General features: G+C 38.3%; 1 protein-coding gene across 1 annotated transcript in view; it reads right to left on the bottom strand.

Annotated features, from left to right (window-relative positions):
• The window catches only part of DNAH12 (dynein axonemal heavy chain 12), a 211,420-nt gene that overhangs the window by 129,075 nt on the left and 69,130 nt on the right, over nucleotides 1-13,215 (bottom strand). Inside the window, exons 23-29 of the mRNA XM_055344074.1 lie at nucleotides 12,732-12,851; nucleotides 12,056-12,212; nucleotides 11,652-11,824; nucleotides 1,920-2,072; nucleotides 1,428-1,667; nucleotides 854-1,099; nucleotides 405-524 (exon numbers count right to left, since the gene is read on the bottom strand). Coding sequence (XP_055200049.1) covers nucleotides 405-524; nucleotides 854-1,099; nucleotides 1,428-1,667; nucleotides 1,920-2,072; nucleotides 11,652-11,824; nucleotides 12,056-12,212; nucleotides 12,732-12,851 — 1,209 coding nt within the window. The remainder of the gene's footprint in view (nucleotides 1-404; nucleotides 525-853; nucleotides 1,100-1,427; nucleotides 1,668-1,919; nucleotides 2,073-11,651; nucleotides 11,825-12,055; nucleotides 12,213-12,731; nucleotides 12,852-13,215) is intronic.

Genomic DNA, 13,215 nt, shown 5'->3' with positions numbered 1-13,215 from the left:
GTATACATATGTATATATGTACATTTTAACATCTATAATTTAGATGAAATTGAAAATGCACATGGTTTGTTTCCTTTAAAAAGGGTCAGCATATTACTTAAATGAGAAATTTTTATGTTAACTATAGAATGTTTTGCCACTTTTCTTTTTTTACCTGCTAAAAGTATACAACAGAATCATAGAACACTTTGTAGTATTATAAATCACAGAAGTACTCATTCTCTTAGAAAAAGCATTATCTCTAATCTGAATCTTGTATCATATAACAGAAGACACTAAACTTTGCTCATTCTCATTAATGAAAGGGGTTTGTCCTCCCAATAGAATAATTTCACTCATTTAAAATGACTGAGTCATCAGATAAATTTATTTGCAGAATAAGTCATTTTCACAGGCTTACTTACATGATAGTCAGCTTCAGGAAGTTTAATACCAGGAAACAGGTCACTAGTTATTCCATTAAATAAGGGTATATCATGTGATAGAAACTTTGGTTCATTTACATCTTTAATTGATCGAAGAAGCTAAAATCATCCAAAGAGTGCAACATAAGTTAGTTGCCCATATTCCTCACCCTCCCCACTACCAGAAGTCAAAGTTCCTTTCACATTGTTCTGTAGAATCCCCATATTAAATAATGCTAAAAGGTCCTTGGATGCATATAAAGTATAATGAATAACATAACCCTGCAAACTATTACTTCAACCACACATAAAAAGTTTCAAAGCCAACAATTCTCTTATTTGCCTATTTATAGCTCCTCATCAACTTTCCTAAAATAAATAAATAAATAAATAAATAAATAAATAAATCTCATACTGAAGCTTTCACAACATATATATTTAATGCTTACCAGTATATCTTCATTTTCATGGGGAAATTTCAGTTTTAGGTTTCCAGCGGCCACTAAAACTGCTTTTACTGCTCGCATGCCATAGTCATAATGAAACTGTGACGAGAGCTGCTCTGAGCAAAGCCTGTAGGTCATCACTATTTTCACGGACAGAGGTTTTGCATTCAAAAATCCATAGGAATAGAGGGAGATTTCTGCTATGAGCGCATAGTTTGGAACCATCATAGCCACTGTTCTAAAAAGAACCTGAAGTATATAATGAATGAAATATATTATTTATATCAAGGAAACCATTCTTCAAGAGCTGAGCACAAGCATCCCAACAGAATGTGGTGAGATTCAAGTTTATTCCCCCAATGCAGCATCTTTTCATTAATTCTGTGATTTTTTTGCCAGCAGTACTGTATTGGTTTTGTGTATTTCAATATGTGTTAGACACCTAAAAAAGTTTTTAGAGTTTTACCTTATAGGTAATGGCAAAGGTAAAAGGGAGATTTACAAACGCATGTGAGAAAATTATGAGTGGATTGTGCTGCTGCTATGTTTGGTTAAATTGACTCTTACAAAATATTACCTTCAGATTGTCTGGCAGTTCAGAGCGTCCTGCATAGCCAGGATTCATGGTAATAGCTACAAAACAGTTTGGATTGAGCTTCAGTTCTGTTCCTTCGAAAACAAACGCTTCTAGTTTCTGCTGAATGGCTCTCTGGATGCAAAGGATCTGCTGAGCTACCACCGACAACACTTCCAACTCAATCCTGTTGAATTCATCAAAGCAAGCCCAAGCACCAGAAGAAGCCAATCCTTTAAAAAACTAAAAACAAGGGAAAAAAGAAGTCGAGTTTTCTTATAAAGAGGCATCATTTGTGAAACAAATATTTAATCCTTTAAGTCAAACCTAAAAATGAAGCCCAATAAACCCCCAAATATAAAAATGATATCTTTACCCCTAAAACTGAGGTTCAAATAATGCACAAACATTCAAATAATGCTTAAATGTGAGTTTCCTTCAGTTTATCCAGTTGGACCTAGCTATAAGTTTGCAACATTTAATATGCAAGTTTACCTTTCCCATTGCTAGGTAATCTAGCCCATCTGAACAGTTGAATACCACACATTGGACAGCAAGAGCTTTAGCCAAGTCCTTGGTGGTTTCAGTTTTGCCTGTGCCAGCTGGCCCTTCTGGAGCTCCTCCAAGGTTTAAATAGAAGGCACCTATCTGAAAAGAAAAATACATGTGAAAAGAAATTCATGCTTAGCTTGGGGGGAGGGGGGTGGAAGAAACCTATAATAGACAATTGCTGACAAAATGGAATTAGTCTTATTTGTAGCTTCAAAGAGGCAGTAATACAATTCTGTTAACTTTTAGCATGCATTTTTTCTAGCTGCCCAAGGAAAAAGCAGCTCTACAAAAAATAAAAATGTATCAGAATCTCCTTATATTATAATACCTCATGGATATCCCATTCGCCTTTAAAAACAAAAAGAATCTAGCCTTGAGACATTAACACTGGGTCAGAAAGGTTTGATTAGAGATGGTTGTGGAGACAGTTGTAGAGATCATTAATGGCAATCTCCATGACCTGCTGCCAAAAGCCAACACCTGCAAATGAGTATTTTAAGTGGGGGCCCATCAGTTGGAAAAGAAACAGAGGACCTCTTATGCAACTTTGTCCACAATTCACCCTGGCTATTGCACTCCACCCATAGTATGTTCTCCATTTTCTCCATCCTACAACACTGTTCTGTACTTCTCTTATCCATATGATCACTTTCTACGTTGCATTAAAGTTAATTTTGTACATTTGGGTTTTTTCCTCACAATTAGTTTTAAAGCTGCTTAAGAGCAAAGTCAGCAATTTCTGAATTCTTCCTGAGTCCCCAAAAGGACTAGAGCAGTGGCTGGAAGCACATAAATTACAGTCAACTCCAACTGTGGAGTTTATTTCAAGAAAACTAGTATAAGGGTTAAGTATGAAACTTAACTCCTTTTAGAAAAAAATAGAGTTAAGACCAAAGTTGTACATATGGTACATATGTACCTGGGCATACCTGGGAACTCTCCGTACTCTCTGCTTAATTTTGCTGTGAATCTATAAAACTGCTCTTTAAAAAAAGTCTATTTTTATAAAATAATTTAATAAAATTAAAATAAAAATTTTGATTAATAAATCATATTTTCACATTTACTAAAACAACGGCTTATTAAATAAAGGCAGTATCAATATTTTAACCATCTTAAGGTTATACTAAATGCTTTATACTATTAATACCCATTAACTTGATTGCTGGAAACCTCAGGTTCTCTCCCTTCTTTTCAATTTCAAGAAAATGCTTGCAAATGGTTCCCTTTATTATGGATAATAGAAATTTTTTCAATATCTAGTGTTTTATACAAGTGTTAATGAGATTCTTATCTTACAACTCAAAGCTGTGAGCTTCCACAAGTACTGACAGCTTCTGACTTCTCTGAGGTCCCAGGGAGGAGACAGAAGCTTGAGATTTATTTACACAATAAATATTTAGGGACTGTGTACTTGTTCACCCCTAGACTAGAGAACAAGACAGACATGGTCCCGGCCCTCTGGTAGCTTCCTGAGAAAGTAGAAAGGTTTGATGAAACATTTTATCCTATCGGCAAGATGGCAGAAGAGTAGAGGTCCTCAACTCATCTGGCCCCACAAACTTAACTAGACAACTTTCAAAACATCCTGAACACCCACGAAGTTGACCTGAGATTTAGAGAACAGCTGGAACGCTACAGAGAGAAGGGTTTTCACTTCTAACAAGGTAGGAAGGTGAAAAAAAAAATAAAAAAAGAATAAAGTGGGTAAGGGGAACCGTGACTAGCAGGGTTAAATGGAGCAGCAAAAGCCTCCGGGGTAGGAAAGCCCAGCCCTGGAGAAGTGGGAACATTAAAAATCCAAGCCCGAGTTTTCCCTGATGAAAAGTGCTTAGCAGGGAAATCAGGCAGAATCTCAGGAGGGGCTGTGAAGACTTAAGATTCCTGGAGTCGGGGATCCCTGGATGGCTCAGTGGTTTACCGCACCTGCCTTCGGCCCAGGGCATAATCCTGGAGTCTGGGGATCGAGTCCCACGTCAGGCTCCCTGCATGGAGCCTGCTTCTCCCTCTGCCTATGTCTCTGCCTCTGTGTGTGTGTGTGTTGCTCATGAATAAATAAATAAAAATCTTAAAACAAAACAAAACAAAAAAGATTCCTGGAGTCACTATAAGAGGAGGGGTTCCCAGGGGAAAGCTCACCACAAACCATGGTCCGACATCAGTAAAGGGTTGGAGTGCCGCAGCCCTCCGGGGCATTTTGGAGAAGCCAGGAGGTTTGGCGGGCTGGCTCTGGAGCTGCGTTTACTCTAGAGGCTGGCAAGGGACGGAGGTGGTTGTACTCCATTCTCTTCAGGAGAGGCAGTCCCCAGGAGCACGGGCCAGCGGCACAGGGCCCCAGATCCCAAGATGCCCAAGTGGACAAAGCTGGCAAGGCTTCACTCCCCCTGAGACAGGCGGAAGCAGGGAGGGCACAGGAAAGCAAGAACTCTCTTACTGCTGGGTGCCCACAAGCTGTGCAGATCAGTGCACCGGTGCTTGCCCCCAGGAGCATCCAGGCCAGTGCGGACTGAGAGACTGGTTAGTTACTTGCAGGGAGCTCGACTCCAGCGCTAGAAATCTGGCCACCACCATTTTTTTTTTCCTTCTGTTTCACCTCTGCCTGGGAAAGGCAGGGCTTCTAAGGAACAAAGACCTCATAGGATAAACAGCTCATACTAAGCCTAGCACCTGACAAGGGGTGGGGCATCTCCACTCAGGCACAGACACCTGAGAATCAGCACAGCAGACCCCTCCCCAGAAGAACTGCTGGAAGTACAAGGGAAAACCAAGTTTACTGAACAAGCAGCACTGGAAACCTCCAGGACTGAGGGAAAATAGTACATAGAACTAGAGGGTCTTCTTTCTTTCTTTCTTTCTTTCTTTCTTTCTTTCTTTCTTTCTTTTTCCATTACAACTCGTTTTTATATCAGACTAAAAATTTCCAATATTTTTTCTATTTTCCCACCTTAACTACAATATTTTACAGCTCTTGATTTTTAAGTTTTTTCCTTTTTGACTTTCATATTTCTACAATTACATGTCTTAAATATATTTTTCACTTCTGGATTCCCTTCAACATATTCAACTTAATTTTGGTATATATATGAGATATGGGTATTTGTTTTTTGTTTTTGTTTTTTCTGCCTCATTTTATTTTACAGTGGTGGAAGTTAGTACCTTCTAAAACACGACCAGCATACACCCAGAACCAAGTGGAACACCATGTTGGTTCATTCTGTGAGATTATATTCTCTCTTCTTTCCCATTCTGCCCCCCTCTTTTATCTTATTTATGTTTTTGTGGTCAATGTTGGGCCTTTGTATAAGTATTGGTTTATATAAATCTGGAATTGAGCATCTTCTAACATACAGGACAAAATACACTCAGAACCAAGAGGATCACCCTCTAGACCCATCAGGTAGATCACATTCTCTCTCCACTACCACTTCCTCACCACCACCATACCTCCCTTCTTTTTTTCTCTTTTCTTTACTTTTTTCCTTTTTATTTTGTCTTGTTTTTGGTTTTTGACTTTTTATTTTTACTACTTTGTTTTAAAATTTGTTTTTCACTTTAGTGATCCTTTTATTTTGTTCTGTTCTTTATTTTCTGGTCTCTGACCCTTCGGAATCATCTAGGGTGTATTTTACTTAGGTCGTGATTGATAGTTTTGGTTTAGCCCTCTCATACAGCTGCTCTGCACTGGACAAATGACTAGAAGGAAGAATTCACCACAAAAGAAAGAACCGGAAACAATATTCTCTGCCACAGAGTTATAGAATTTGGATTTCAGTATGATGTCAGAAATTCAATTCATAAGTCCAATATAAAACTACTGGTGGCTCTGGAAAAAAAGCATAAAGGATCCTAGAGACTTCGTTTCCTGCAGAATTCAGATATAATCAGGCTGAAATTAAAAATAGGTTAAATGAGATGCAATCCAAACTGGATGTTCTAACTGCTAGGGTTAATGAGGTGGAAGAGACAGTGAGTGACATAGAAGACAAGTTGATGGTAAGGAAGGAAGCGAGGAAAAAAGAGAAAAACAATTAAGAGTCCATGAGGCTCTTACAGATACAACCATTCAAAATCCTTGGGATACAGCAAAAGCAGTCCTAATAGGGAAATACATCGCAATATAAGCCTCCCTTGAAAAATTGAAAAAAAAACTCAAATACACAAGCTAACGTCACATGTAAAGGAACTGAAGAAAAAACAGCAAGTAAAACCTAGAATAGGCAGAAGATGGGATATGATAAAGATTCAAGCAGAATTCAATGAAATAGAGACCAGAAGAGCTGAAACAGATCAACAAAACCAAGAGTTGGTTCTTTGAAAGAATTAATAAGATAGATAAACCCCTAGCCAGCCTTATTAAAAAGAAAAAAGACTCAAATTAATAAAATCATGAATAAAAAAGGAATGATCACAACCAATACCAAGGAAATACAAATGATTTTAAAAACATATTATGAGCAGCTATATGCCAACAAATTAGGCAATCTAGAAGAAATGGATGCATTTCTGGAAAACCACAAATTACCAAAACTGGAACTGGAATAAATAGAAAACTTTAATATGCCAATAACCAGGGAGGAAATTGAAGCAGTCATCAGAAACCTCCCAAGACACAAAAGTCCAGGGCCAGATCGCTTCCCAGGGGAATTCTATCAAATACTTAAAGAAGAAATAATACCTATTCTACTAAAGCTGTTTCAAAGGATAGAAAGGGAGGGAATACTTCCAAACTCATTTTATGAGGCCAGCATTACCTTGATTCCAAAACCAAAGACCCCACCAAAAAGGAGAATTATAGACCAATATCCTGGATGAACATGGATGCAAAAATTCTTACCAAGATAGCCAACAGGATCCAACAGTAGATTAAGAGGATTATTCACCATGACCAAGTGGGATTTATCCCTGGGATGCAAGCTGGTTCAACACTCATAAAACAATCAACATGATAGATCACATCAATAAGAGAAAAGGCAAGAACCATATGATCCTCTCAATAGATGCAGAGAAACCATTTACAAAATACAGCATCCATTCATGATCAAAACTCTTCAGAGTGTAGGGATAGAGGGAGCATTCCTCAGCATCTCAAAAGCTATTTATGAAAAGCCCACAGCAAACATCATTTTCAATGGGGAAAAACTGAGAGCCTTTCCCCTAAGATCAGAAACATGACAGGGATGTCCACTCTCACCACTTTTATTCAACATAGTACTAGAAGTCCTAGTCTCACCAATCAGACAACAAAAAGAAATCAAAGGCATTCAAATTGGCAAAGTCAAACTCTCCCACTTCACAGATGACATGATACTGTATGTAGAAAACCCAAAAGACTCCATCCCAAGATTGCTAGAACTCATACAGCAATTCAGCAATGTGGCAGGATACAAAATCAATGCACAGAAATCAGTGGCATTTCTATACGCTAACAATGAGACTGAAGAAAGAGAAATTAAGAAATCAATCCCATTTACAATTGCACCCAAAAGCATAAGATACTGAGGAATAAACCTAACCAAAGAGGTAAAGGATCTATAACCTAAAAACTATAGAACACTTCTGAAAGAAATTGAAGAAGACACAAAGAGATGGAAAAACATTCCATGCTCATGGATTGGAAGAATAAATATTATGAAAATGTCTATGCTATCCAGGGCAATTTACACATTCAATGCAATCCCTATCAAAGTACCATGAACTTCCTTCACAGAGTTGAAACAAATAATCTTAAGATTTGTATGGAATCAGAAAAGACCCCGAATAGCCAGAGGAATATTGAGAAAGAAAACCAATGCCAGGGGTATCACAATGCCGGATTTCAAGCCTGTGTTACAAACCTGTGATCATCAAGACAATATGGTACTGGCACAAAAACAGACACATAGATCAATGGAACAGAATAGAGAACCCAGAAATGGGCACTCAACTCTATGGTCAACTAATATTCAACAAAGCAGGAAAGAATATCACTGGAAAAGGACAGTCTATTCAATAAATGGTGTTGGGAAAATTGGACAGCCACGTGCAGAAGAATGAAACTAGACCATTCTCTTACATCACACACAAAGATAAACTCAAAATGGAGGAAAGATCTAAATGTGAGACAAGAATCCATCAAAATCCTAGAGGAGAACACAGGCAACACCCTTTTTGAACTTGGTCATAGTAACTTCTTGCAAGATACATCTATAAAGGCAAGGGAAACAAAAGCAAAAATGAACTATTGGGACTTGATCAAGATAAAAATCTTTTGCACAGCAAAAGTAATAGTCAATAAAACTAAAAGACAACCTACATATGGGAGAAGATATTTGCAAATGACATATCAGATAAAGAGCTAGTATCCAAGATCTACAAAGAACTTATTAAACCCAACACCCAAGAAACAAAAACTCCAATCATGAAATGGGCAGAAGACATGAACAGAAATCTCACAGAGGAAGACATAGACATGGCCAACAAGCACATGAGAAAATGCTCTGCATCACTTGCCATCAGGGAAATACAAATCAAAACCACAATGAAATACCACCTCACACCAGTGAGAATGGTGAAAATTAACAAGACAGGAATCAACAAATGTTGGAGAGGATGTGGAGAAAGGGGTACCCTTATGCACTGTGGGTAGGAATGCAAACTGGTACAGCCACTCTGAAAAACAGTGTGGAGGTTCCTCAAAAAAATAGAGCTACCCTACGACCCAGCAATTACACTACTGGGGATTTACCCCAAAGATACAGATGTAGTGAAACACCAGGACACCTGTACCCCAATGTTTATGGCAGCAATGTCCACAATAGCCAAACTGTGGAAGGAGCCTCGGTGTCCATCGAAAGATGAATGGATAAAGAAGATGTGGTCTATGTATACAATGGAATATTACTCAGCCATCAGAAAGGACAAATACCCACCATTTTCTTGGACCTGCATGGAACTGGAGGGTATTATGCTGAGTGAAATAAGTCAATCAGAGAAGGACAATCATCATATGGTTTCACTCATATATGGAATATAAGAAATAGTGAAAGGGATTATAAGGGAAAGGAAGGGAACTGAGTAGAAAAAATTAGAGAGGGAGACAAACCATGAGAGACTCCTAACTCTGGGAAACAAACAAAGGGCTGCAGAAGGGGAGGGGTTGGGGGGTTGGGAAAACTGGATGACAGGCACTGAGGAGGGCAATTGATGGGATGAGCACTGGGTGTTATACTATATGTTTGCAAATCAAACTTAAATAAAAACAAATTTTAAGGGCAGCCCCAGTGGCACAGCGGTTTACCACCACCTGCAGCCCAGGGTGTGATCCTGGAGACCTGGGATTGAGTCCCACGTGGGGCTCCCTGGATAGAGCCTGCCTCTCTGTGTGTGTGTGTGTCTCTCATGAATAAATAAATAAAATCTTTAAAAAAATGTTAAAAAAAAGAAAGAAACATTTTATCCTAGATATACTGATACCCTTCATTGGCCATTGTATCCAACCCCAATTGCTGTATCAGCTACAAATAGCGTACAACTGTCTTTTTTCTCCTGAGAATTGCCCCTGAATAATAGGTGCTACCTTATCCACAAACACCTGAGAGCTTAGTCACGCCTGTTACCTTTAAAACCATCAGTTAGTTTACCAGCAAGAATGGATTTGTTCAAGAAGAGCAGACAATTTCAATTCAGAACATACAAGCTTCTACAGAACCATAGGTAAGCCTAGAGAACGAAGGATAGGAAGGCTCTTTTATAGAGGAAAGGGAGCAATGGGAGGGGCCATTATAAACAAGTAATCCATTAGAAGAAACTGGGAGTTCCTTTTTTTTTTTTTTTTTTTTTCAGGAAACTGGGAGTTCCAAGTGCAGTAGCTTCTTATTGGCTGAGTTGAGACAGTCTCTCATTGGCTGGGCTCTTTCTGGAGAAGAAGAAAGTCCTTATTCCAGGCTAGGAAGTCCTGTACATGTTTCTTCCTGTCAGGAATGATAGTACTTCTCTTCCTGTTGGCTTTGCATGATGGGTGGTAGTAGGGCTTGAGAGCTTCTCCTTCTAGCCTCCCAGCTCCATTTTAGTGAAGTTTCCCTTTCTTAATTTTCGTGCCCTAGCCCCAGGGGTGACTGATAGCCAATGACCATAAAGGGATATGGAAGCCAGGCTCTGGGATCCCTGGGTGGCTCAGCGGTTTAGCACCTGCCTTCAGCCCAGGGCATGATCCTGAAATCCCAAGATTGAGTCCCACATCAGGCTCCCTGCATGGAACCTGCTTCTCCTTCTGCCTGTGTCTCTGCCTCTCTCTCTCTCTCTCTGTCTCTCTCTCTGTTTCTCTCATGAATAAATAAATAAAAATCTTAAAAAAAAAAAGCCAGGCTCCTTTGCCTTAAAGTAGGATACCCCCATGATGCCATTCATCAGAGCTATGAGATCAGGTTAAGGCTATACTTCTGTTGAAACTACATTGTTAGTTAGCTTTCCCCCCTATTCTCCTCACTGCTCTACAGGTTTTTATCGAGAGCATTCCCTAGTAAATCATTTGCCCTAGATTCCCCATTTCATCTCTGCTTCTAGAGAACTCAATGAACCTTAATTTTACTTACTTAGCACAGATAGATTGGTATTTCTTGATGGTTCTCCTCAATTCTCAGGTAAGGTTACCAGGTTTAACAAATTAAAATACAGAATGCCCAGTTAAGTTTGAATTTCAGATAAACAATGAATAATTTATTGGTATAACTAATTTACCTGAGAGTCCTGTATTTTATCAGGCAACCTTATTCCCAGGTAGTTTTTGCTGTTGTTGTTTATAGTCATAGCTTTATCTTCCATAGCTTCTTTTTTTTTTTTTTTTTTTTTAAATTTTTTATTTATTTATGATAGTCACAGAGAGAGAAAGAGAGAGAGAGGCAGAGACATAGGCAGAGGGAGAAGCAGGCTCCATGCACCGGGAGCCTGATGTGGGATTCGATCCCGGGTCTCCAGGATCGCGCCCTGGGCCAAAGGCAGGCGCCAAACCGCTGCGCCACCCAGGGATCCCTCTTCCATAGCTTCTCAGCACACAGACTTTAGCACCACCCCCTGCATTTCAGCTCTTTTCCTCTGTTTCAACAGAAATAACTTGGTGTTCTAAGGCCCAGCTGGACTTCATTCATCTTCCTGTCATGTCTCCCAGAACTCCACTGCAAAAACTGATACCATTTCCTGCAGCTCCAGTCTTCTGTTTAAATCTCAAATACCTTCTTTTTTAATTATCCACAATAGGAATGACTCATGATTTTCAAGAATTAGAATCCAAACACTCTTGTATTCTACAGAAGCACCCAGAAGTAAATATTTATTACTATAATTTCATATAAAGGGATCTAGGGACTAGGAAGGAATAGCTCAAATCAACCATTACAGGTAAGAGAATAAAATGAGGATAGCCATGTTAAATTTGGATAAGAAAATATGACAATAAGGGATCCCTGGGTGGCGCAGTGGTTTGGCGCCTGCCTTTGGCCCAGGGCGTGATCCTGGAGACCTGGGATCGAATCCCATGTCGGGCTCCCGGTGCATGGAGCCCGCTTTTCCCTCTGCCTGTGTCTCTGCCTCTCTCTCTCTCTGTGACTATCATAAATAAATAAAAAAAAGGAAAAAAGAAAATATGACAATAAACCAAAAAGTAGTTTCTAATGTATGAATTAAAATAATTTAAATGCATACCAATGTTCTGTAACACCTGTCCGTTAGAGGAGTAATGACAAGTCGAGGTGAGTTACCAAGATATTCATAAGCATATTTCACATTGCAATTAATGATATGAACTCGAGCATTGTCATATTCCCAATAATATCGAAGCTGAGCAAGCCACTGGAAATCTGTGTCATGTGAGACACCTAGAAAGAATAAAATAAAACAAGACACATAATCTTGAATGAAATGGAAAAATCTTTGAAAAATAGGTATTCTATCAACTTTTATAACAGCAAATATTAAAATAATTTGTTTTCCAATTTAGAGAAAAATCATGTAAAATAAATTCTGTAGAGAGAGAAAAGGATGTCTGTATAAATCTCTGTTTCTAGAAGCTATTGATATTTTATCTTTAACATTAAAGAGTCACATACCTATATCAATCATGTCCATGACCACATCTCTAGCATGGACATCAATTGTAACCAAAGCCCCCAGAGTAATCCTGGTCTGCTTCGACAATTTTCCCCTTACCAGCTCTACAATATCATTTAGCTGATTCTGAAGTTCTTTATAGTACTTCTTTAATGCCTACAAAATAAAAAAGCAATTAAACTAATGATATATAGTATCTAAAACATATATTTTATATACTCTTTTACAAAACAATTCTGACTTCATAATATATCTTAATATTGAGATGAATTATAAAACAGGATGAGTTTGTCTAACCTTCATAAAATGCCAAGAACAAGTTTTCAGCAAATTGTATAATTTTAACGCTAGATGTACAAACTGGTGGGAAGACTGCCTTTATGAAGAATAGATAAGCTAACTAAGAAACATCACAGTAGAAATGAATTTTGTGTTAAAAAAAATGCTTTAGGGCACCTCTGTGGCTAATCGGTTAAATGTTGGACTCTTGATTTCAGCTCAGGTCATCATCTTATGGTCATGAAATCAAGCCCTGCGTGGAGTTTGTGCTGGGTGTGAAGCGTGCTTAAGATTCTCCCTCTCTCTCTGCCCCTCCCCTGTGTGCATTCTCACTACATAATAAATAAATAAATAAATAAATAAATAAATAAATAAATAAATAAATAAATACGTTACCTCTGTCCCACCACTTATAACTTCCTGTGTCTCAGAAGTCCAGAACATCTGAGAAACACAAAGTACAACTTGGCCAGGCCATTCTCGAACCCAATCTTTTCTTATGGATTCCGGATAAGCCTGAATAATTAAAATGCATTTTTAAGTTTACAAGATTATGGAAGGAATAAAAAGCTAAATGTCTAAAAATAGGGAAGTGCAATATTTGCTAGATTCATAGGCTAGAATATCACATAGTCATGAAAACATTCAGATGACTATTTGAAAGAAAACTTGTTATAAATTATATTTTTAAATTTGTTTATTCATAAAAGAGTGGAATGATGAACGCTAACATGTTAACAGGGAAAGGTCAAGATGGCAGAGGAGTAAGGGACCTTGTCATCTGGTCCCTTGAATTTAGCTAGATAACTATCAAATCATTTTGAACACCCGTGAATTCAACCTGAGATTAAGATAAGAATTACTGGAACTCTACAAGTAG

This window comes from Nyctereutes procyonoides, unplaced genomic scaffold (assembly GCF_905146905.1).
Source record: "Nyctereutes procyonoides isolate TBG_1078 unplaced genomic scaffold, NYPRO_anot_genome, whole genome shotgun sequence".
Lineage (NCBI taxonomy): Eukaryota > Metazoa > Chordata > Mammalia > Carnivora > Canidae > Nyctereutes > Nyctereutes procyonoides.
Note: the sequence above shows the minus strand (reverse complement) of the source record. Positions and strands in the feature narration are given on the sequence as shown.